General features: G+C 38.7%; 1 protein-coding gene and 1 long non-coding RNA gene across 2 annotated transcripts; both read left to right on the top strand.

The window, feature by feature from the left end:
* The first annotated feature begins 53 nt into the window (after window positions 1-53).
* LOC110674739 lies at window positions 54-4,154 on the top strand. Its single transcript, XM_021838883.1, has 2 exons — window positions 54-259; window positions 2,974-4,154. Exons 1-2 carry the CDS (start codon window positions 196-198, stop codon window positions 4,092-4,094), a joined length of 1,185 nt encoding a protein of 394 aa, XP_021694575.1. The 5' UTR covers window positions 54-195; the 3' UTR covers window positions 4,095-4,154.
* A 5,908-nt stretch (window positions 4,155-10,062) lies between these two features.
* On the top strand, window positions 10,063-22,521 carry LOC110674432. The gene is made up of 2 exons (XR_002498858.1): window positions 10,063-10,529; window positions 22,339-22,521. It is a non-coding gene; the product is annotated as an uncharacterized LOC110674432 (long non-coding RNA).
* Window positions 22,522-22,915: the final 394 nt, after the last annotated feature.

Raw genomic sequence — 22,915 nt, 5'->3', positions numbered from 1 at the left:
TGTTTTGACAGCTCCTTTTGAGCGTGATGTTAGCTCTCTCCGAGACTTGATTTGTGTCGATAAAGACGCCTAGCGAGTTTCAATCAAAACAAAGCACCAAACGTGTGCTTCACTAATCTAGTGCCGGATTGAAGTGAAAAGAATAGGATAATCCTGCTTAAAAAAAATTGTTTAAATTATCAAAAAAGTGTCACTATGAAGTCGACAAAGATTGCAGATGTGGTCAGTGTTCAAAGCGATCGAGATAATCCCATTTTAAGTGAGTATCAAAAATTCGATTTAAACTTGCTTGACCCATGTGGGTCACGACGAGAGATGTTTACAGTTTGATCAACTGTGAAAAAGTTCCTCTGAACAGTGGGTGAACATTAGAAATTGTGGTTAAAATTATTTAAAATGCCAAATAAGTCCTAAAGCCCTGTTTCAATGGATCATTAATATAACCAAAACGTCCGCTTTGGAAAGCATAGATAGCGCCACCGTAGCGTTGTGTGTATGACAGAACAGCAATGCTGTCACAATGTTAAGTCCCATATACAGTGGCGCCTTTGTTTTGATGCGGTGAGCACTGGCTACCTTCAATGATTCATTTTGGTGCCAAACGCTTATGTTTAAGCCAAAAACACATTTACTCAATTTCAATGTTTTTCGTTTGTTTAAGTCTAAAAAACATGTTTTATGTTTTTTATTAGATTTTGTCACACCCCTTGGCTTATACTCAAATTTTAGTTTAGGGTTCAAATCCCAGCCGAGCACGTGGATTTTTTTTTTCATAATTTTACCCATAATATGTCCATCTTTACCACGCGTAATGAGTTAATTAAGGCTCAAGAATCCATCATTCAATCAGCAGCAATCATCAAAAAGGACAAACCAGTTTTTTCGTTCAAATTTAAAGAAATCCTCATAAAAATCTACCATCGCAATCCATATAGCCAGTGTAATGCAATGATAGATTTTCTTGAACATTCCTTAAATTTTGAGCAAAGAAACTGGTTTCGAAAATTTGTAAAACCATGATGGTTATTTTCCTCTTAACTTAATTCAAATTTTAGTTTTATTTTGTTTTCCGTGCCCTTCCGAAATGTCAGATAGGACCCTATTAGCATACTCAACCTGTCTAGCCACGTACAAACGGATCTGAGCATCGTTTAATTTTGTATGATATTGTATGATTCACTAATAATCTTTTGGACTTCCTCATAGAAATCTGATGGATTTTCTCAGCGAAATCTATTTTTTTTTTCAAAGATATTTTCTAGATTTCCCAAGGGGTTTTTTCCAAGATTTCCTAAGGAAAATTTGCTAGATTTCCACTTTTAGATTTCCAGAGGAACTACACGGGAAAAAATTCTGTGGTAAAAATGACAATTTTAGCTGACTACGCCCATTCTTAAAACTACCATGGAAATTCAGACCAAATTACTATGTTTATGGTACACCCCAACGCATTACTGATACATTTGACTGAAATAATTTACGACAATCTAATTCCAACTACAGACATGGTAAAATCAAGCGCATTTCTGGTCTGCTGAAAATTGCCGGTGCGAGCGCTTAAGTTTACCCCCTATAATGGTAGTTTTTACCGCACAATTTTTTTGTGTGTAGAAAATCTACTAGATTTTCTCAGGGAAAACTCCTAGATTTCCTCAGGGCAATTACTTAGAATTCCTCAAAATCTTCTACATTTTACCTGTGAAATCTCTTAGATTTCCCCAAAGAAATTCCCCACATTCCTCAGAAAATTCTTCTAGATGTCCCCTGGGAAATCTCAGAAAAATCTTGTAGATTTCCTCAGGGGAATCTTCTAGATTTCTCCAGCGAAATCTTCCACATTTCCTCAGAGAAATCTCCTAGATTTCCTGAGGGAAATCTCCTAGATTTCTTTCGGGAAATCTGCTAGATTTCCTCCGGGAAATCTGCTAGATTTCCTCCGGGAAATCTGCTAGATTTCCTCCGGGAAATCTGCTAGATTTCCTCCGGGAAATCTGCTTGATTTCCTCCGGGAAATCTGCTAGATTTCCTCCGGGAAATCTGCTTGATTTCCTCCGGGAAATCTGCTAGATTTCCTCCGGGAAATCTGCTAGATTTCCTCCGGGAAATCTGCTAGATTTCCTCCGGGAAATCTGCTAGATTTCCTCCGGGAAATCTGCTAGATTTCCTCCGGGAAATCTGCTAGATTTCCTCCGGGAAATCTGCTAGATTTCCTCCGGGAAATCTGCTAGATTTCCTCCGGGAAATCTGCTAGATTTCCTCCGGGAAATCTGCTAGATTTCCTCCGGGAAATCTGCTAGATTTCCTCCGGGAAATCTGCTAGATTTCCTCCGGGAAATCTGCTAGATTTCCTCCGGGAAATCTGCTAGATTTCCTCCGGGAAATCTGCTAGATTTCCTCCGGGAAATCTGCTATATTTCCTCCGGGAAATCTGCTATATTTCCTCCGGGAAATCTGCTAGATTTCCTCCGAAAAATCTGCTAGATTTCCTCCGGGAAATCTGCTAGATTTCCTCCGGGAAATTTTCCTCCGTGAAATCTTTTAGATTTCCTCCGGGAAATCTTCTAGATTTCCTCCGGGAAATCTTCTAGGCAACCTCCTTGTATCTTCTGGGCAATCTCCTAGTTTTCTTCCGGAAAATCTCTGAGATTTTCTCCGGGAAAATTTTAGATTTATCCTGGGAAATATTCTACTTTTCTTCAGGATTTCCTCACAAAAATCTTCTAGATTTCCTCTGGGCAATCGTCTCGTTTTCCTCGGGGATAATTCAGGCATTTTCTCAGGCATTTTCTTCATTCTTTTCTCAGGAAATCCGCTATGGAAATTTGGTGAATTCCTAAAAGGTTTTCTTAAAATGTCTCAAATAAATTAACATTGAACTAGTATGCCATCAGAGTAACAATATTTTACAACTGAAACCTTCTTACTAATGACGTTCTTGTAATATTTAAATTTCCCTTTCTGCTCTCCCAACAGTGAGCTTCCAGAATGCCGAGATGGGTTACAAAACCGACAGCCAAGTGCACTGCTTCCGAGCCGAAGACATGGATCGGACTTCCGCCGAAGAACCGACCCCGTCCCGGATGGCAGTGCTCATAAGCGACCAGCAAGCGTACCGTGGCTATGTAGGTGAAAATCTCCCATCCGACCTGATGAACACCTACGTGGCCATCAGGAACAAACGCACCGGCAAGATGCGCCTCATCCAGCTGGAGGAGTGCACCATGCTCAATTCTTGCTACGACGACAACAAGAACAAATTCCAAGAGGAGGAGAGCTCGCTCACGTTGATGCGCAAGTTCGGCGGCAAGATGGCCATTCGGGCCCTGGAGCGCATCGAACGCTCCAGCAGCAACATCGACGTGATGAGCGAATCCATTGAGCACACGGTCACCAAGTACGACGACGATCAGTTCACCGAGGACAAGGCCTTTGCCAAGATGAAGGTCGAAGGCGAGCTGATCCTGGCCAGTATGAAGCCGCCACGCAATCCCGAGGCAAAAACGCCCGCCGAGGTGTACCGTCTGCAGGATATGCTCTCGAAGATGGTTTTGGACAATCTACGAACTGTTGGGCTGGGACTGCTGGAGAAGGAACCAGAGACACTGGAGTTTGCCAACGTCTACCTGACCAACAAGGTGAAGGCGGCCCTGCAGTCCAAGGAACCGGACTCGGACGAAAACGTACGTACGCTACAGATTTGTCTGTACATGGACGCCCTATGCCGTCTATTGGGGTCTCACGGTAGCAACTTCGATAAGATTTCCTGTTCGCCATTCTCCAACGATCTTTATCGGGAGATCAAGCAGAACTTCTCCCAGGTGAATCAGCACAAGCCGACCAAGACCAAATATACCGTTCATAAGGCCCTAACTTACTACCTGGCGCTGGCCTTTATGCTGGAGAATGGTGTGCTGAACGTGGACCAGGTACACGGCGGGCTTAACATTACCAAGAACGATCTGTTGAAGTTTGCGGCATTCGTCGGGGGATCGTACAACTCGGTGAAGAACTCGTTGACGCTGAGGATGACCGAGAGTAGCAGCGCCGGGCGGTCTTCGTTCGGGGGTAGGAAGCGTTTCGGTAAGAGGAAATAGTGGGGGATGTGTTTCTGTTGTTATATTCAATAAATTAATGAATTATAAGTATTTGAAATTATTGTTTTTTTTTATTGTAGTAATCTGTTTCGTCGATATTGCTTCGGACGTTCAGACCAACGCTAAGGAAAGACACTACCTACTTATTCAGCTGCCTGAAATCATACGTATAGGGGAGGTGTACCAGTTTTGGCCACCCAAAGGAAAAATATTGTTTATACATAAATCAAAAGACTTTTGGTTACTGTCAATACATTAAACAAAAGCTTTCAATCCATGCTCAGCAGGGAAAATATAAAAACTAATCAGAAACTTTGTTTTTGTATTAAAAATGGGGGTGGCGAATACTGGACCGCTTGCACCAGTATTCGCCACGATTTTAATTTCGATTCCTGAATTCGCCACCTACGTTGATTTCTTATGGAGGGTGGCAAATCAGGAACACCATGGCGAAAAATAGGTGCAAAGGAGCAACAATTTTAAAGAAAATGATTTTTTTCCTTTATTTTCTGAGAAAATTTTGCGGTTTCCAAGAATGTTTCCGTATCATCTTAAAGCAATTTAGCGAACACGAAACAATTGGCAAACATATATGTCGTAAAACGGTATATATTCCGGGGTGGCGAATACCGGTACACCTTTCCTAGATTTTTTCGATCTAGGGAGTTAAAATTTGAAAGTTATGTGTTTCGTTAGTAAACATATTTCACTTCAAAATTCAATAAAATTTAAGTAAATTTCACTTTGATTTGGGGTACACTTTAGCAGTGCTGGAAAAGATCGCATCACGAAGCAGCTCACGAGTGGATACAACGCATAACAAACATCACAGACTCGCGAACTGGCTAGGTGTGAGTAAGTCCGCACCCGCCTGCTCGGGAGAACATGTCAAAAGAAGTAGCAACAAGCTCGGGAACGTTTACTCGCGAGTAACCGAGCAAGTTGTGATTTATTATGGTTCTGACAGACAAATTAATTGCATAACCATCAAGCCGACAGTAAACTTCTAGTTTGTAGTCAAAAACCCTTGGAAACCATAAATCTTGGAGGGGAAGCAGCTTTTTTCTCAAAAACACAATTTGACTCTGAACAGCTCCGAACACGTTCGCGAATAATTTTTAGCTTCGGTTACTCGGGAGCACGACGGATGCGAGTAAACCAGCGCTCTGACGCTCGGGAGCGTTTGGTTTTGTTTTTGTTCCAGTTCAGCAAAACTGCTCGCCACTTTCCATCACTGCACTTTAGTTGAAATTTAGAAGCATTTATCCAATATTTTTTCACATACACACACACATATATTTTCAACCAGACCAGAAGAAGTAGAATAGGCCAGGAGAAGTGGATGAACTTGTCATTCATTTTTCTGTCAAATCTCATACAAAATCTACTTTTTCTTTGACAGAAATTCACTCTAGGTGAACCACTTCCCCTGGCCTATTCACTGAAAAAACATATAAAGGGCCCATTCTAAAATTTCATAACGCTGAAGGGGGTGGGTGGAAGTTCTTAAGATGCTACCTGATGTTACAGTTCATACAGATTCGAATAATATTCATACAAAATGCGCTGCAAGGGTGTGGGTGGGTGTCAAAAATGACAATTTTTGAGGTTCTGGAATTTGTGAATGAACCTGAATGTTGTTATTGAACCGCTCATATGGCTTTGACAAGAATTTCACCTACATTAATGTAATTACTACAGAATTACTACATTAATGTAAAATCACTAAAATATTCAACTTTGAATTCTTACTAAATTTTGCCAATGAAATTTACGTTTATATTATTCTGAGTGAATCAATAGCTCTCACTTTTTACCGACAGAAACCCCCTATAACGAAGAGAACAAAACTGCCGAAAATACGTAAGTTCCCCTAATTCGCGTCTACGAAGGTAATTACCACAGTTGACCCTATGCGTGAAGCTCCGATTATTTTACATGGCAAAGCATAGCAAGTCAATTTTCAAATGCTTCTAAAAAATTCAAAACACTTTTTAATTAAATTCTGTGAAGTGTACGGGATTAGACTATTGATCAACTATAGAATCAGCAGTATTTTGAGAAAAAAATATAAAACTCAAAATTATATACCTAGCAGCCCATCAAAAGTATATCAACATATACTGAAAAGATTTTAAATAACTATTGTAGTTAATTTTTTAAGAGCATTTGAAATTTCGCTTCCTATACCTCGCCGGGTAAAATTTTCGACGCTTCAAGCATCGAGCAAACTTTTCCCAGATGGCAGCACCGTACCTCCGTAGACTCGAATAATGATTTACATGCTTTGCTGATGTTCACAGTTTATCATATCCGATAATTTCCCGCATAAAAAAATACAATTCGCCTTATAACCTCAACAGTTTGTTTATTCTAACCGTTAGTGTTAGTGTATCATAAACAGTCGATTAAATGTTGAACAATTTGAAACCTAAAGCTTATCACTATTAAGAACAGTTTGAGGCAACCAAATCAAATAGTGACAATACATCATAATGCTCAGTAATTGTAAAATTGTATAAAGATAAAAAATGTTGAGAAATGGTAGAAACATACTGCCACCTTTCGTAAAATGGTTTGAGCTTATATCTGAACGACACACATACAAACATGTATTTCACAATATGATACTTTTATTCAACAGTTCGGCAAACAGTTGTATGTATTGATATTAGTGAGCACACTGTATATGAAAATTTGCAACATTTTGCTGCAAACTGTCATGTTTATTTTGTTCGATCCAGTCAGAGTAATTGAGAATCAAGTTTAGGTGAAGTTATTTAGTACTATAATACGATAAAATAGATCCTGTTTCCTCTTCGGGAACACCCGAAAATCCATAAGGTAAGAAAATTATGTATGTACCAAGTGCAAGGGCCTCTCTCCATCGAGCAGCGCTGAAATTCCATCGCAGAATTCTGCCAGTATTCAAAGTCATTTTTTTTTGTCAAACAGATCCGCATTCCGACCGGTTTCCGCATTCCGATGGATGGTGCGAATTTGCATCCGTGAGCTGTTACTACTGGAGTGCATTTGACGAATCCTTGTCAATGATCGCCTGTAAATTGAGAGACTGCAGTGTGAATGCGTAGGTCAATATTCCGCCGGAAAGAAAATGGATTCAGACCAAAGATCAAGCTCAACAGCGGATGTTTTTTGGTTGGGCTGATTTGTGTGTTGTAAAAATGTTATGAAAATGAGCATATTCTGATTGAAATGTTGTGAAAAATGGTGCTTGATTTATTTGTATAACTTTATCGCGTAATGTCTCAAATAAAATTTAATATAATACAATCCATTGCTTTTCGTGTTCTTTTCATAAGTGACATCATTCTATATTCAAAATAAAAAATAAAACATGTGTTATTCGAATTATGATCAATTTTTGATGTATTTCCATGGTGATACTTTCAATAACATGGGTACTGTTCAGGTTTTTAGTTTGAACATACTGTTTCTATTAGTAGAGGTTCACTAGAGAGCAGTACGGCATACGGTTGAAATACCATAACGCATCATAATCCAACAACTTCACATACATTATTGTTTATTTTTCAATTATACGGGACAACTATTTAAATATGGTTTACTTTACAGTGAATTGGGTCCTAAAATGTTTTAATGAAATCTTGTTTTTATTTAATAACACGAAAAACCATGTTACTGTAATTACTTTAGCAATTTTTCCCGTTCAAATAATGGCTATATCATGTTTAAACTTTAATTTAAAAATTTGGTCCATAAATGAACCTTGACACTTTTGATCATGTTTGACGTTCGCCTTGTCGACAAAAACACCACAGGGGTTTTAGTTCGACCACTGGGGTTGTTCCTATCTGACATTTCGTAAGGGACACGGAAAACAAAATACACCCAAAATTTGAGTTTAAGCCAAAGGATGTGACAAAATTTAAACAAATGTTTTTTGGGCTTAACCAACGGAAAACATTAGAAAATTGAGTAAACATGTGTTTTTGGCCTAAACTTAAGCGTTTGGCACTAAAATTGCGACAGGGCTTTAGGACCCTATTGGGCAAAACGGTTGCAAACTATTGGATTGTAGTACTGCAAGTCAATTGGGTCCTAAAATTTTTAATGAAATCTTGTTTTTATTCAATAACACGAAAGAGCATCTTACTGCAACTACTTTAGCAATATTTCCCGTTCAAATAACGGCTATATCATGTTTAAACTTTAATTTAAAAATTGGGTCCATAAATGAACCTTGACACTTGAGATCATGTTTGACGTTCGCTTAGTCGACAAAAACACCACAGGGGTTTTAGTTTTACCACTGGGGTTGTTCCTATCTGACATTTCGGAAGGGACACGGAAAACAAAATACACCCAAAGTTTGAGTTTAAGCCAAGGAGTGTGACAAAATCTAAAAAAAATGTTTTTTGTACTCAAACCAAAGGAAAACATTAGAGAATTGAGTAAACATGTGTTATTGGCCTAAAATTAAGCTTTTGGCACTAAAATTGGAACAGGGCTTTAGGACCCTATTTGGGTTGATGAGATTAGTTAGAAACATATTTTAGTATTGGAGGAAAAACTCCCCAATATGATTAGGCGTACATTGGCCTAATCATATTGGGGAGTTTTTCCTCCAATACTAAAATATGTTTCTAACTAATCTCATCAACCCTTGCTCTTGAGTTTGATGCTGATCTCGAAAACATGGCTGCCTAGCACCGGGTTGGCTGAACTTCAAACCGATTTTACTGAGAATGTATTAATGTTCGCCCTAATTCTGGCTCTGTATTGAATTGTTATATTTTTACATGCACGCTTTCGAGAAATAAATCTGGCCATGGTGCAACAACCGCGCTACATTCGATGAATCCTATGCAACAAAAATTGTCGGCGCTATCCATCAAATTCACTTATCGAAGTCTTTTTTGTGGATATAACAACGCAGCTGTTATTGTGCATCCCGATAAAATTCAGAGAGAGAACTTCGCTCATTTTTCTCTTCTTTATCAACGAACTTAAGGTAACACACGATAGACTCATCGTGGCATCCATGAACAATCTATGTTCAAACCATCGTTGAAAAGAAAATATTTCTGTTTTATATCATATCGGTCATTCGGTGATCTATCGGATCATATGCTTGCTAGCAACAGGCATGTTGAGACACTTTCAGTTCATCTCTGTCTGGTAGAACCGAAAACTGCAAAATTGATAATCATTTATGGATAGCAAACAGTTGCACCTTAAGCACCGCCAACACATTTTCAATCGGAAGGATTTTGGCGCGCTCGAACTGACAAATCCTCCGCTGTAGTGAAACTTCTTCCGTCGACGTGATGTTGGACTGTTTTCAAAAACAGTCGAGTTAAAGTCGAGCCGGCAGAGCAATGACAGTTAGTTCGTTCAAAACTTCGCTTCGGAAGTCCAACCGACGAACTCCAGATTGGTGCTGCGAAGTCAATATCTGCAGTTCAACGCAATGTCCGGCATTTGCATCACTACGGTAAACGTTTCCTATCCCTCGTTTGAACGAACAAGAACACAAAACAGAACGTCAAAATTATGGCGCGTTTTCGATTTTGACATCACTGAATCCTTTGATTGTGTGTGTGCAATAATAAGTTGATAATCGAAATACAAGCTTATTTCGAAATACGAAGTTTTTTGTTTAAAAAGGTGATTACTTCTTTTTAAATTTATATCCATGAAAACAAAAAATAAATACGAAACATAAGTTGTGCACAGCAAAAAATAATGTAATATGCTTCGACGTAACTCATGCCGATGTATTGAAAATCCGATGTAATCATTAATTTCAGGTGTATTATAACATATATTCGATGCTATATTACATCGCCCCAAAATTACACGGAAACATCATTACCAATTCTCAATACGTTGCTGTTGTGTAATATTCACATCTGAAAATGTTGAATATTACACAGAAACAGCTGCAACCAAGTCGTTCCAACTTACATCAGTGATATTACACAAATTCGATGTCATTTCACATTCGGCATCTATGCTATAATACATCTCGCAACACTGCTCAGACTTTGTTTTGATCGGCGGTTGGTGGCCGCCATTAGTGCGCGATCGCGTTTCATTTTTTGGATTTGCGGAGTTTTCGACGTGAAAAACTCCTGAAAATAGTGAAATTAGAAAGAGGTGGCCAGAGAGCCAATCAACGAAGGAGGAAAAAACGGTTCTGCAGGAACTGTTGCTCCCTTGTGATTCTTCCCGGCATAACCATCTCAACCGGTAAGCAAAGTCGGGAGAATTCTACCGTTGTCGACGTTTGTTGTCCAGCATGGAAGTCTGGTGGCTCATTGCCCATGGATAGACTTGTGAGTAAGCTGGATGCGGCTTCCCGGATGTTCAGCAACTGGCGCACTGCAGCGATTTGATTATGATGAACCTTAATGGAGTCTCAGCTCCGGAACATCTACGGTAAAACAGGTAACTATATGTCAACGGCCACAAATTATTAATTATTGATTGAGAATGTTGAAAATTGTTTTTAACGATTTTTAGGGTTGATTAGGGTCTTGGAGAATGATTGAGAATTATTGTTTAATATTCGTTGCAATTCACACAATTTTGAAGGCTTCGTGGCCGAGCAGTTAGTGTCGTCGGGCAGTAAACTGCATCGTGTCACGGGGTGTTACCTGTAGGCGAATTCAGCCGCGTATTTTCTTCGAAGAAAAGAAAATTTTCTTGCTGGTGAGTGATGGAAGAAAATTTCTTGTCTTCGAAGAAATGGCTCGCCAGAATTCACCTACTGGTCCATTGAAACTTTGTCGGCTGTGTCATTGGAGCATGCACGTCCGTTGTGTTACACTTTTTAATCGAGATTTCGACGATAAAACAATCAATACTATCTCGAGAAATTTGACCTCTTGTCATTTAGTTTTTAATTACTTTACCTTTGGTCTTTAACGGCATCCTACAAATATAACTTATTAAATAATTTTGATCTTATTATTTTTCTGTTAAATTTGGGAACAATTTTGATTTTTTTTTTATTACTTGAAATATTTAGTTTATTCAACAAAATGTGTTTAGGTTTGCTATCAACACATTTACATTTTGCACCATTAATTGCATTACTGTGCCAAGTCTACACCCTATACCTAATCCCAACCCTTCCTATTTTTTCCGATGGTGTTCATGTGGTCTGCATAGAATATTACGTCTCCTCCCTGACCCTGGTTCTGGACTGTTTTGAACTCTTGTTACTCCATCAAACGCTTTGATTTTCCTTGTCGTGTACACTGAAAGGATACCGTGATTAATAATATTACAATTACAATTACAAACGCTGCAAATGAAATCGAAATAGTATCCTTTACAAACAGTTTTTAGACAATTTTAGAGCCTTGTTATTTAAACGCTTAAGGATTTTAGATGAAAGCCAAGGATAAATATTACTGAAAATATTTCAAAATTGTTGGAAATTATTGGTGAAGATCCAAGTTTTCTGGAATTTGAGACAAATGTAAGCATGTGTATGAAATGTTGGGAATGTCTCATTAGGTTATTACTTTTCTATTACCTATGCAAATATAAAATTTACTTAGCAGTTCATAAATGGTTTCTAAGTTGAAGAAAAAGTTAAATTTAATTGTAAAATTGGAGAATGCTTTAATTGTTTGAAATTTGTTTGAATACCGTTGCAAATTACATGTTAAATTAGAGGTGGACACTATTATAGCTGCTGTTGTAGTTTAATTCACCGTTAAAATATAATGCTTGTATATATTTTGAAAACAGAACTGTTCAAAATCGTGGCCAGGGAATATTAGGTAGATTTAATTTACGAAAGTTGCTATAACTAATAAGTAATAATATGGGCAGAAATAAGGACAAACTTTCTATTATTTTTTTTCTCAATTTTCAAGCGTCGCGACGGTCGCGACTAATATTTCAATAGTGTGCTGTGTTAATAAATATCGTAAGAATGCAGTACAACACTAGAAAACTGATTTTAAAAAGCATTGAGTTAAGGCGCGTCGCGAGTCTCACTGGCGTGATCCGATTTGATAGCGGCGCAACAACATTCAATAAAAAATCATTCCCAAGCAATTTAAAATTCTATCAAAGTGTAGCTTCTTCTTCTTTCATGCGTTACGTCCCCACTGGAACAGAGCCTGCTTCTCAGCTTAGTGTTCTTATGAGCACTTTCACAGTTATTAACTGAGAGTTTACTATGCCAATGACCATTTTTGCAAGCGTATATCGTGTGGCAGGTAGATTGATACTCTATGCCCTGGGAAGTCGAGAAAATTTCCAACCCGAAAAGATCCTCGACCGGTGGGATTCAAACCCACGTTCCTCAGCTTGATCTTGCTGAATAGCTGCGCATTTACCGCTACGGCTACCTGTATACTTCCTATACTTCTGTATTGTTAGTATAGATATAGATAAGATATAGATATATTGTTCAGCATAGATATAGAACCTTGATGATTTAACGTCTCATTTTCGCATAACAAAATATCTCAATTAGTTCTACTGGTTCGGAAGGCTTCACAACAATTTCCATCACCTGAGAAGATTTGAAAAGTTTTTAGTAAGTATTTTGGAGGATTTCTGAAAAAAATGAAAATTTAAAAAACATTTACTAAACATGAATAAATTTCTTTTTTTTTTAAACTTCGTTTTATGGATTATCAAGTAAAACCAATTTGTTATTCTAATAAAGCAATACAATAGATAAATATATTTAAATATATACAGGAATAGAAATAGATTTGAGATATCTTTTCAATAATTAAATTCAGTAATTCAAAAATAGATTTAAATTATATTTTCACTTACGCTTACCCTTTCCTCTGAACTGCTTAGGAAATAAAATGTACAATTAGTAATATTATTTAGCCCGGTTAACCATTTTCATTAGGGGAAGATCCCCCAGTACTGGACAGCTTTCAATACCGGATAAAGTCTAAAAATAGAGAAATCATGGTCCAATCAAGATGGTTTCTAATACACCATCTTGATTGTGAGGGCGGCAGAGGACACACGCGCAGTGGAAATCACGTAGGGAATTGGGAAGAAATGAATTAACACACGGACACTTTACGAAACAAAACTGAACTTGTAATTTACTTCTACTTCGGTCGGTTAACAATGGTGGAATGAAAAAAAAAATGTTTTCTTCGCTTTCTTCTCTCTTCGTTCGCGCGCACTTTTGGCGCGCCGTTGGTCGGTCGATGACGATGACTACCAGGGGTGAACACTTAACAGGGTCGGCATCAGGGGCAATCCATTGTAAAACCACAACACTCCTCCTCAATGGTTGGTCCCTTGCTTCTCTCCAAACAATCCCAAATTAGCAGTAAACTGATAATGCTTCACTAGCCCCAAAGGCTTCGTTAGTATATCTGCGTTCATCTCATTCGTCGGGCAATACTTTAGAATAACTTCTCCTTGGTCACACAAATCTTTCACAAAATGATGTTTCGTCTCGATATGTTTCGAACGCTTCGTTGATCTCTCAGACTTCGCAAAACTTAGGCAACCTTGGTTATCTTCGTTAACAACGGTTGCATTCTCCTGCTTCACGCCAAAATCCTCGAGCAAACGTCGCAACCAAATCACTTCTTGACATGTTTCAGCAAGAGCTACGTATTCCGCTTCCATCGTGGATAGCGTCACGCATTCCTGCCGGCGGCTCGACCAAGACACAACTCCTCCTCCATAATAGACTACTATTCCGGTTGTTGACCGGCGCGTTCCTTTATCGCCTGCCCAATCAGAATCAGAGAAAGCAACTAGTTCGTCATTACTCGCTCCTCCTAGTCGTAACTTCCATGTTCTGGTACTTTTCAAGTACCGGACTACTCGTTTGGCAGCTGTCCAATCGGCTTCTGTCGGTGAACTGAACTTTCTGCCAAGGATGGCAGCACTTGTCATAATATCTGGGCGTGCACAAACAGCAATGTACATGAGTGCACCCACTACACTTCTGTACATCGTTCCGTCCTCAAAAGATTTGCTTTCCGTCTCATCCTTGATGTATCCTTGATTCATTGGGGTCTTTGCTACCTTTGCGTCCTTCAAACCTAGCTTGACAATCAACTTATCGATGTAGTTCGACAAGCACAAACTGTACACTCCGTTGTCCTTTCCTATTTCTAGTCCTAGGAAATACTTCACATCTCCCAAACACACGATCTCAAAATGCTTGCCGAGTTCCTCATAAACGTTGTTGATCTCCTTCTCGCTCCGGCATCCAACTAAAAAATCGTCGACATACACGACTAAATAAACCTTCTCTCCGTTCCTAGTCGCCACGTAGAGGCAAGGATCAGCTGAACTTGCCTTGAATCCTATAGCCGACAATACACTGGATAGTTTTCTGTTCCAGCATCTCGCTGACTGTTTTAGCCCGTAAATACTTCTACGGAGCTTGCACACAAACTTCTCCTTTCCCCGAACCTCATATCCGGGCGGTTGGCGCATGTAAATGTCCTCCTCAATGTCTCCATACAGGTACGCCGTTCGGACATCCAGATGCTTCAACACGAGTTGCTGTTGGCTGGCTAATGTCAGCAGGACTCTCAGGGTAGCATGTTTGGTCACAGGGGAAAACACCTCAGAGTAATCTACACCATAAAGCTGGGTAAATCCCTGCGCCACAATGCGCGCCTTGTATCTCACTATCTCGTTTGCCTCATTTCGCTTCACCTTATAAACCCACTTACTGCCTACGACTTTCTTCCCTTTAGGCAGTTGCATCAGCTCCCACGTTCCGATCTTCTGATGTGATTGCATCTCACAATCCATTGCATCCTTCCAAAGATCGCGCTCCGAACTTCCCATTGCCTCCGCATAAGTTGTAGGCTCCTCTGCCGAATGCGTTGCCACTCCAACTACGAAATCGGACATACGGTCCGGCAATACACCACGAGTACGGCGCTCAGATCGCCTGACACCTACCGGTTCATCGCTCGAAGCTTCCTGGAGCTCCTCCTTCACACATAGTGGATCGTCTTCAGATTCAGCACTCACATCAAAATATTGTTCGAGTTCACTCACATCACACTCATCCGCTACTTCTTCTCCGGAATCTTCCGGTAGCTCTTCTTCATTCTTCTTCGCTGGTTTCGGCTCCGGTACGAAGCACCACTCATTGTCGCCATTCGTGGAATCTTCATTTTTCTGCTCCTGGTATGACCCGTCATCCATTTCTAGAAATCTGGCGTCGCGGCTGATTGTCACTCTATCGGTCTCCGTATCGACGAACCTGTACCCTTTGTGTTCATCTGAGTATCCGATGAATCGCAATTTATTCGCCTTCCTTTCGAATTTTCCTCTCTTCACGTCCGGGATGTGAACGTACGCTGGACATCCATACACCTTCAAATGCCCTAACTCCGGTTTCCGACCATACCACTTTTGATACGGGGTGGTATCGACAGAACGCGACGGTAGCCTGTTTTGAAGATATGCAGCCGTCAGCACTGCCTCGCCCCAATACCGCTTAGCTAAGCCAGCATCGAGCAGCATCGTTGTCGCCATCTCCTGCAAAGAACGGTTTTTCCTCTCTGCCACACCGTTCTGCTGAGGGGTGTACGCCGTAGTGTACTGAGCTTTAATTCCTTCTGCTGCAAAAAACGCTCGTAACTCGTTGTTCGCGTATTCTCCCCCTCCATCCGATCGAATAACTCTTGGTTTCCGACCGAACAAATTTTCCACGTATCGGACATATTCCTTGATTCGCTGTATGGCGTCGGACTTTTTCTCCAACAAATAAACAACTGTAAAACGGCTAAAGTCGTCTATCATGGTCATAAGAAACCTCTTTCCCCCGGGTGTTGTCGTACGCATCGGTCCGCACAGATCGGTGTGCACCAGATCCAAAATCTTCGTCGATTTCCTTTCCGCCGTTTTGGGAATGGGATTACGAGCTAATTTCCCTTCCAAGCACGGCTCACATGTCTGGCGAATACCACAATCGCTAACATTCAAACCCACACCCAGGTTCTCATTGTTGATTCTTGAAATCACTGTGGGGTCGCGATGCCCAAGACGTCGGTGCCATTGATGCTGACAATTTAAATGGTGTACCTTACCTTGAACTTGATTTGAGGTTTCCGCCAGCTTCAAACGATACAAGCAGCCGGATCGCTCTCCGACGACCAGCACCTTACCAGTTGCGTCCTGAACTTCACAGCCGTTCATCCGGAAAACGACCATGCATCCTCTGGAGGTCAATCGATCGACAGAGATCAATCCACTCGTTAGTGATGGCACGTAGAGCACATTTTTCAGCTTCACTTCAATCACTTTACCCTCTCCATCGACGCCATGCACTACTCCCTCCCCACAACCAGCAGTTTCGGCAACTTTGCCATCCGCCAGAATCACATTCGCACCAACTTTCATAGAAAGCGACGAAAAAAAGTTTTTGTCGTTCGTCATATGGCAGCTAGCACCACTGTCAATGTACCACGCATCGTTGTGCTCACCACTTGCCATGAAACACACACCACTACATTCATCTTTCGCCTGCTTGGCGTTCGGCTTCACTTCGTTCTTCTTCTTGTTCCCATCACTTTGCTGCTTTGCAAGCAAGCGGCAATTTCGCTGGAAATGCCCCGGCTTCTTGCAATGATAGCACACTTTTTCGGAATCACTTTTAGAACCGGGCTTGTGCCACGGCTTTGTAGCACTTTTCATCGCCTTTGCACCACTTGAATCACCAGATCGTTCTTTTCTTCGCTCATACTCATCGAGCAACTTGGATTTCACTAATTGCATTGTGAGATCCGCGTCGGGGCGGCTCTCTAATGCCGTCACCAAGCCGCCGTAGGAATCCGGCAAACTGCGCAAAATCATGGCGACTCTCAATGATTCCTGCAACTCTTGACCAGCCATCGTTAGCTTGTCGAATAACCCTTCAATTTCAATCAGGTGGCTTTCCAAATCGCCACTCTCTGCGAGGTTCAAATTGCACAACTTTTTCAGCAAAGACACTCGCGATGTAACAGTCGTCTTCTCATGATATTCGCGCAAATTGTTCCAATACAATTTCGCCGAGTTAGCACTTTTCACAAAACTGTACTGACTTTCTTCAATGCATAGGCCGATCGTAGCACGGGCCTTTTGATCGTCCTTCTTCCATGCATCAGTCGGTTCCTCTGGTTTTTCGTCCGAAACCACGTACCAGAGTTCTTCTCGCATGAGTAGCATCTCCATGCGAAATTTCCAACACTGCCAATTGCTGTTGTTCAGCTTCGCGAACGAAAATTTATTCGCATCCGCCATCTTGCCGGCACGCACAACCGCGACCGACGCAATCACAACCGAACCGGGAAAACTCGCACTTTTCCGCAAAATTCTCGTTCTTCCGCAATCTCACTTTCTGGGCCCCTAACCTGAGGGCGGCAGAGGACACACGCGCAGTGGAAATCACGTAGGGAATTGGGAAGAAATGAATTAACACACGGACACTTTACGAAACAAAACTGAACTTGTAATTTACTTCTACTTCGGTCGGTTAACAATGGTGGAATGAAAAAAAAAAATGTTTTCTTCGCTTTCTTCTCTCTTCGTTCGCGCGCACTTTTGGCGCGCCGTTGGTCGGTCGATGACGATGACTACCAGGGGTGAACACTTAACAGGGTCGGCATCAGGGGCAATCCATTGTAAAACCACAACAGATTGGACCATGATTTCTCTATTTTTCGAAAGAAAGCTATAACGGAAAGTAATGTTTGCGCTGAATACCACATCCTTGAAATATGCACTACTTTAAAAAAAAAGTACAGATGTTTTAAAATCATTGAAAAATTGACGTGAAGGATATACTCATATTTTTGTATTTAATATCGCTTGTGCCAATATTCGTGCACTCGTGCACTATTTCTAATTTCTGTTCCTATAGTAGCACTAGCTTCACGGCGAAGGCAAAACACAAATCAAAATCGTATGTTTACAAAACTTCTATAATTTTCCTTCAAAGAATGGATCAAAAGCTTTCGTTTGATGTAAAAAAATCTCAATTCTTCAATTATATTGTTCAATAATAATAGTTTCTCTTGGGTGCAAGGGAGTCTGAGTTTTAAGCGAAACTATTTAGTTCGATCATTTTTTTAACCAAATCGAGCTGTGAATCAATGATATTTAGATAAAAAGTTTCTAATCTTCATGTCAAAATATGCGTTGTAATGATTTGGTACAAAACGCCCGTAAAAAGCCACTAGGACGGTTATAGGGGATTGTCTACTAAGGAAAAACTGACCCTAATAGGATTAAATTAAACTAATATGCTTTGAATTATGAGTTTAGTGGCTTCAAGAGGCAGGATCCGTCATCAATTTGAGAATTTTCAAGAGCAGTTTTTTTCGTTCAAAATCATGAAAGTTTATTTGAAAATGTGTTCACTGTATTCTATTTACCAACCGAAACACAGTAAAAACATTATCGTCGAATAAATTTCAGTTTCCAACAGGATAACTGCTTTTGAACTTTCGATGGTTACGATGAAGGATCGTTTAACGTGAAGTGTCCGGTAGTGGGGTTATAATGAATGATGTTTTAGGAGCCAAGTTTATTTTTCAAGACTTTCAAGTTTATTTTCCAATAGAAATCTTATGGGATATGATTGGATCCTTGAAATATTTCTATAAAAGTACCTATGGATTCCTGGTAGGGTTCTTGGTAGGATGCCTGATAGGTTTACATTAAAGTTCGTTGAAAATTCTTGGTAATATCTTTGTAAGAATCCTAACGAGAATCAAGGTGATAAATGATCAGATACTTGAAAATTCTTTGGAAAATGCCTGAAAAGTAATTGGCGGATTCCATAAGAGATTTTTAGTGAATTCTTCAAACGATCTAGCTGTTCTCGTCTATGATTAAAAATATTGGGAAGGTCACTTATTAATTATTTTTATGCAGATTCTTCTTTAGTTCAGGATGACATTCTTCGGAAAATCTTTGATGGATTCCTGCAAAGATGCTTGTTTAGATTTGTGTCAATTTTTTAGCAATCAAGCCATCAAATATTTTTTGGCGAGATATCGTTTTTGAGTTTGACCATGACTCAGAAACCAGCCTTAGGTTAAGTCAAATTTTTGTCGAACTGATTGACCAGATATGTTTTTAAATAATTTCAAATTGTCCCCTAAATTTCTATTATTTCTAATTTATGCACGGCATCCCTCACCCTTTTGAATGAAAGTACTGTAAGTATTGAAAAATTATTTTTAATGTGCTAAACATTTTCTTCAAAGGCTTCGAAATATACATGTGGTTTATTGATAAGAAAGTTGAATTGATATTTCTAAAAAATCGAAGACCTAGTCTAAGGGTATCTTCAGCAAACTTTCAGTTCTGTAAAGTTTGCTAAAATTTTTTGATTGGTTTATTAGATTTTTAAATAGAAAAGCGCTACACAAAAATTGTGATTCGGAAGAAGCGTTAGTTTTGCAAGATATTATGCAAGAAAATCTAATGAATGATTTATAGTTTGTCTTGAATAGAAGCTCTCCTTTATCCTCCTGTGAATAATATAGGGTGTCCCAGAAAACGTGGGCAGAGATGGGAAAAATGGTCCAATTGTGTGAGCGAATCATAGGTGACTCACTCACAATTAGTGAATCGACTCTTTTGATCGAATTTAAAATGAGTCATGAAATCAAAAATAAGTCGTATGTTTCGCACAAAAACCAAAAGTTTAACATTTTTCGAATGAAAACTTTTTATATCAGTACTTGAACTATTTACAGATGTCTTGCATATATTACTCTATCAGTTGATAGACTTATTCATGAAAGTTTTCACCTACATAGAAAAAAAAGGTAGAAAATATCTCGATTTTTGAGGGGACGGATTTTTTTTAATAATTGAACAGAAATTAAACTGATTACGTTTTGATTTTCGAGTAGACACTTTTATAGAACTTTTAGCTTTTTCCCAATCTTAACTGTTTTTGACACCACTTCTCGCTACCAGTCTTGTAAACGGTGAAAACCTGAGCAATTCTGAATTGCTCAAAATGTTGAGGTATATAAAAGATTTCTTTTTTTCAATGTTTTAACTAATGTGTTTGTCAAAGTAAACGAAATATCCGACAACATTGGTGGCAACAAAGACAGATATATCCAAGATTAATGCGAGAGCGAATATGCATTTAAGGGTTTATTCACAAATTTCATAACGCTAAAAATGGTCATTTTCAACACCCACCCACCCCCTCGTAACGCTAAGATGAAGCAGGCATTATAAACATTTTAAAAGCAACGAAAATATTAGTTAAATTAGAAAATCGTATACCATACAAATTGAACAAAGTCGATTGGAGTCTATACGAATAAGTAATTATTTTTTTAAAGTAACAGGTAAAGGCTAAAAATGTTGACACGAATTCGATATTTGATCAGATTTAACTTACAATCTCTTGTACATTTCTGGCGGCATGATATTGAACAGCATCAAAAGAGATCTTGTCAAACACCATTCTTAAAAGGTACTTTACCAGCAGCTTCATTTTTTACCGCAAAAATAATATTCATATTCGGATAACTTTTTTGTTTCTGCAAAAATATGCACCATTTTTTCACAAACTCTCAAAAAACTCTTCTAGTTTAACCTTCCGGTCGTCGCGCGGTTCGCCACTACCAGAACCACCACGCTGCTGTTGTGAACAAAAAGCGAGATTTTTTCAGCAATGTTGTACAAAATACAACAGCGCGACGACTGAAGAGTTAAGATTCCATGCCGATAATAATCATTGGTGATCTGGTCATTCTGTTTCACGTCAATTCATCAAAAAAAAAAAATAAAATAAAATGTCAGATAATAACAAAGAGTTTTATTGTGATCTTCTGAAAATATGGTGCTAAAATATAGAAAAACAAAATGGTTACTGCGAACCTTTGCGAACTAATTGTTTGTCTGCTTAAAAATGATGCTGCTAGTAGAGGGGTAATGATTCCTTGCAAAAATAATGGTAAGATGTTTGATAAATTTCCATTAAGATTAGCAACAAATTCTTGATGACATTTTGCAGGACTCCTAATAGGAAGAGAGGCGCTAATTGACCAATCATTGAATACTTTGGAAAATCCCTGAAAAAAATTGTATAAAAGATCATAACCTGATTTCCTTGAAATTATTAGCAGAATTCTAGCAATTGGTAATTACAAAGCTAATGTAAATTGTTTTAGGCAAATTTCTTGTTTCCCACTCTTGGCACATTAATCAGGAATTTATTTTTGAGAGATTCCGGGAGATACTGATACTGATGCATGATGACGCCTTGTTTGGATTGCTGGATTGACTAGTCCTTGATCTTAATCCTCATGAAATCCCTGACGAGATTTTTCATTGTTTTCTATGGATTGGATGGGAACAGTGATTATTTGTATCAAACGTGTTAAATCTTCTACTCTATTAAATCCAATATTTATGCATCTGCAATGGCATTGCTAATCATAATGAAATGATTTTATTGTGTTATCAAACTACATAAAATTTTTAAAGATCAAAAACCTAGGCACCTTAAAATACTGCTACAATATTTATAGTTTTACGTGGTTTTCTTGACACCTACCAGGAAAAGGATACTATCAAAAATGTGCAAAACTCATAGGATCCGAAAAATCTTGAAAATCAGCATTTTCTGCTGAATCTTGATACCCAGGAAAAATCCGGGAATTGGAAAATTGATTTTGAATTGACACCCTGTGCTTACCTTAAATTTAACCTTATTAAAAAAACTTATTTAACAAACCCCGATAAAGTTCGAGTGTATTTGAAAAAGTATAACTGTTTTCAGAAATATATTTTTGGTGGATAGATGTAGAAAAAACAATGGAAATGTTCTGATTATTTGCAGAATACCGAAGAAGACTGAAAGTTTCTTTAACAATATTTACATTATCTCTGAATGATTATTAGCATTTTGTTTTGAAAATCCTAATATTTTTGGGTGATTTGTTTTTTATAATTTTATAGGTTAACTAATAATGCGATTTCTTTTTTAGTTTTTCGATGCCGACACTCTTTCATATAGAACATCTGGAGTTTTGGAAAATTGAACTAGAATTCCAAACTGTTTCATCTTAATTAAACTATGGATATGCGTCAGGCTCCCTAGAAATAAAAAAAAAATAAAACATTATATTTCTAGGGTGATGAATAATTATATCAAATACAATTTATCATATTTATTTTAAAATGTCACATTTTACACTTCAAATAGTACCAAACAGTACATTTTACTAACATTTTATTTTATTTTATTTTTGTACAGGCTCAACAGACTCGCGCGAACTGCTGACAATGGTTCAGTCTACTCAGGAAGTCAGCACACAAAATCGAGCGTCTTCTCGTATTCATCATTCTGGGGGTCGTTACACAAAGGCATATTACTGTTAGAAATAATGATATATAATAAAAAAATAAAATTTAATACTGTTTGTTTAAACATGCTTTATTTCTATCATCAATTTCTTTTCAATGGCTGATCAAATTGCTATTTACCCTTTTTTATAATACAAAAGAAAATACTAATAGGTAACTCTTGTTTCCGAGTTAAACGCGTTCGATATCATAAAAGAGATTTAGATACAAAAAAGGATAAAAAGGCAATTTGATCAATCATTGAGCAGAATTTGCAATCGTTTTGTTGCTTCAATCGTTTAGATTACAAAGCTTTCATATTACATCGTATCGATTACATCGTATTGTGTACGTTGAATATATTACATCGGAAAAATTACATCGATCACGTTCATTACACCAATTGCCCGCGAGTACGTCGAGCTGTGTAATATTCCACAGCCGAGGGAATGACTTGGTTGCAGCAGTTTCGATGTAATATTCAACAA

The sequence above is a fragment of the Aedes aegypti genome, chromosome 1 (assembly GCF_002204515.2).
Source record: "Aedes aegypti strain LVP_AGWG chromosome 1, AaegL5.0 Primary Assembly, whole genome shotgun sequence".
Taxonomy (NCBI): domain Eukaryota; kingdom Metazoa; phylum Arthropoda; class Insecta; order Diptera; family Culicidae; genus Aedes; species Aedes aegypti.
This window is presented reverse-complemented; position numbering and strand designations above follow the sequence as displayed.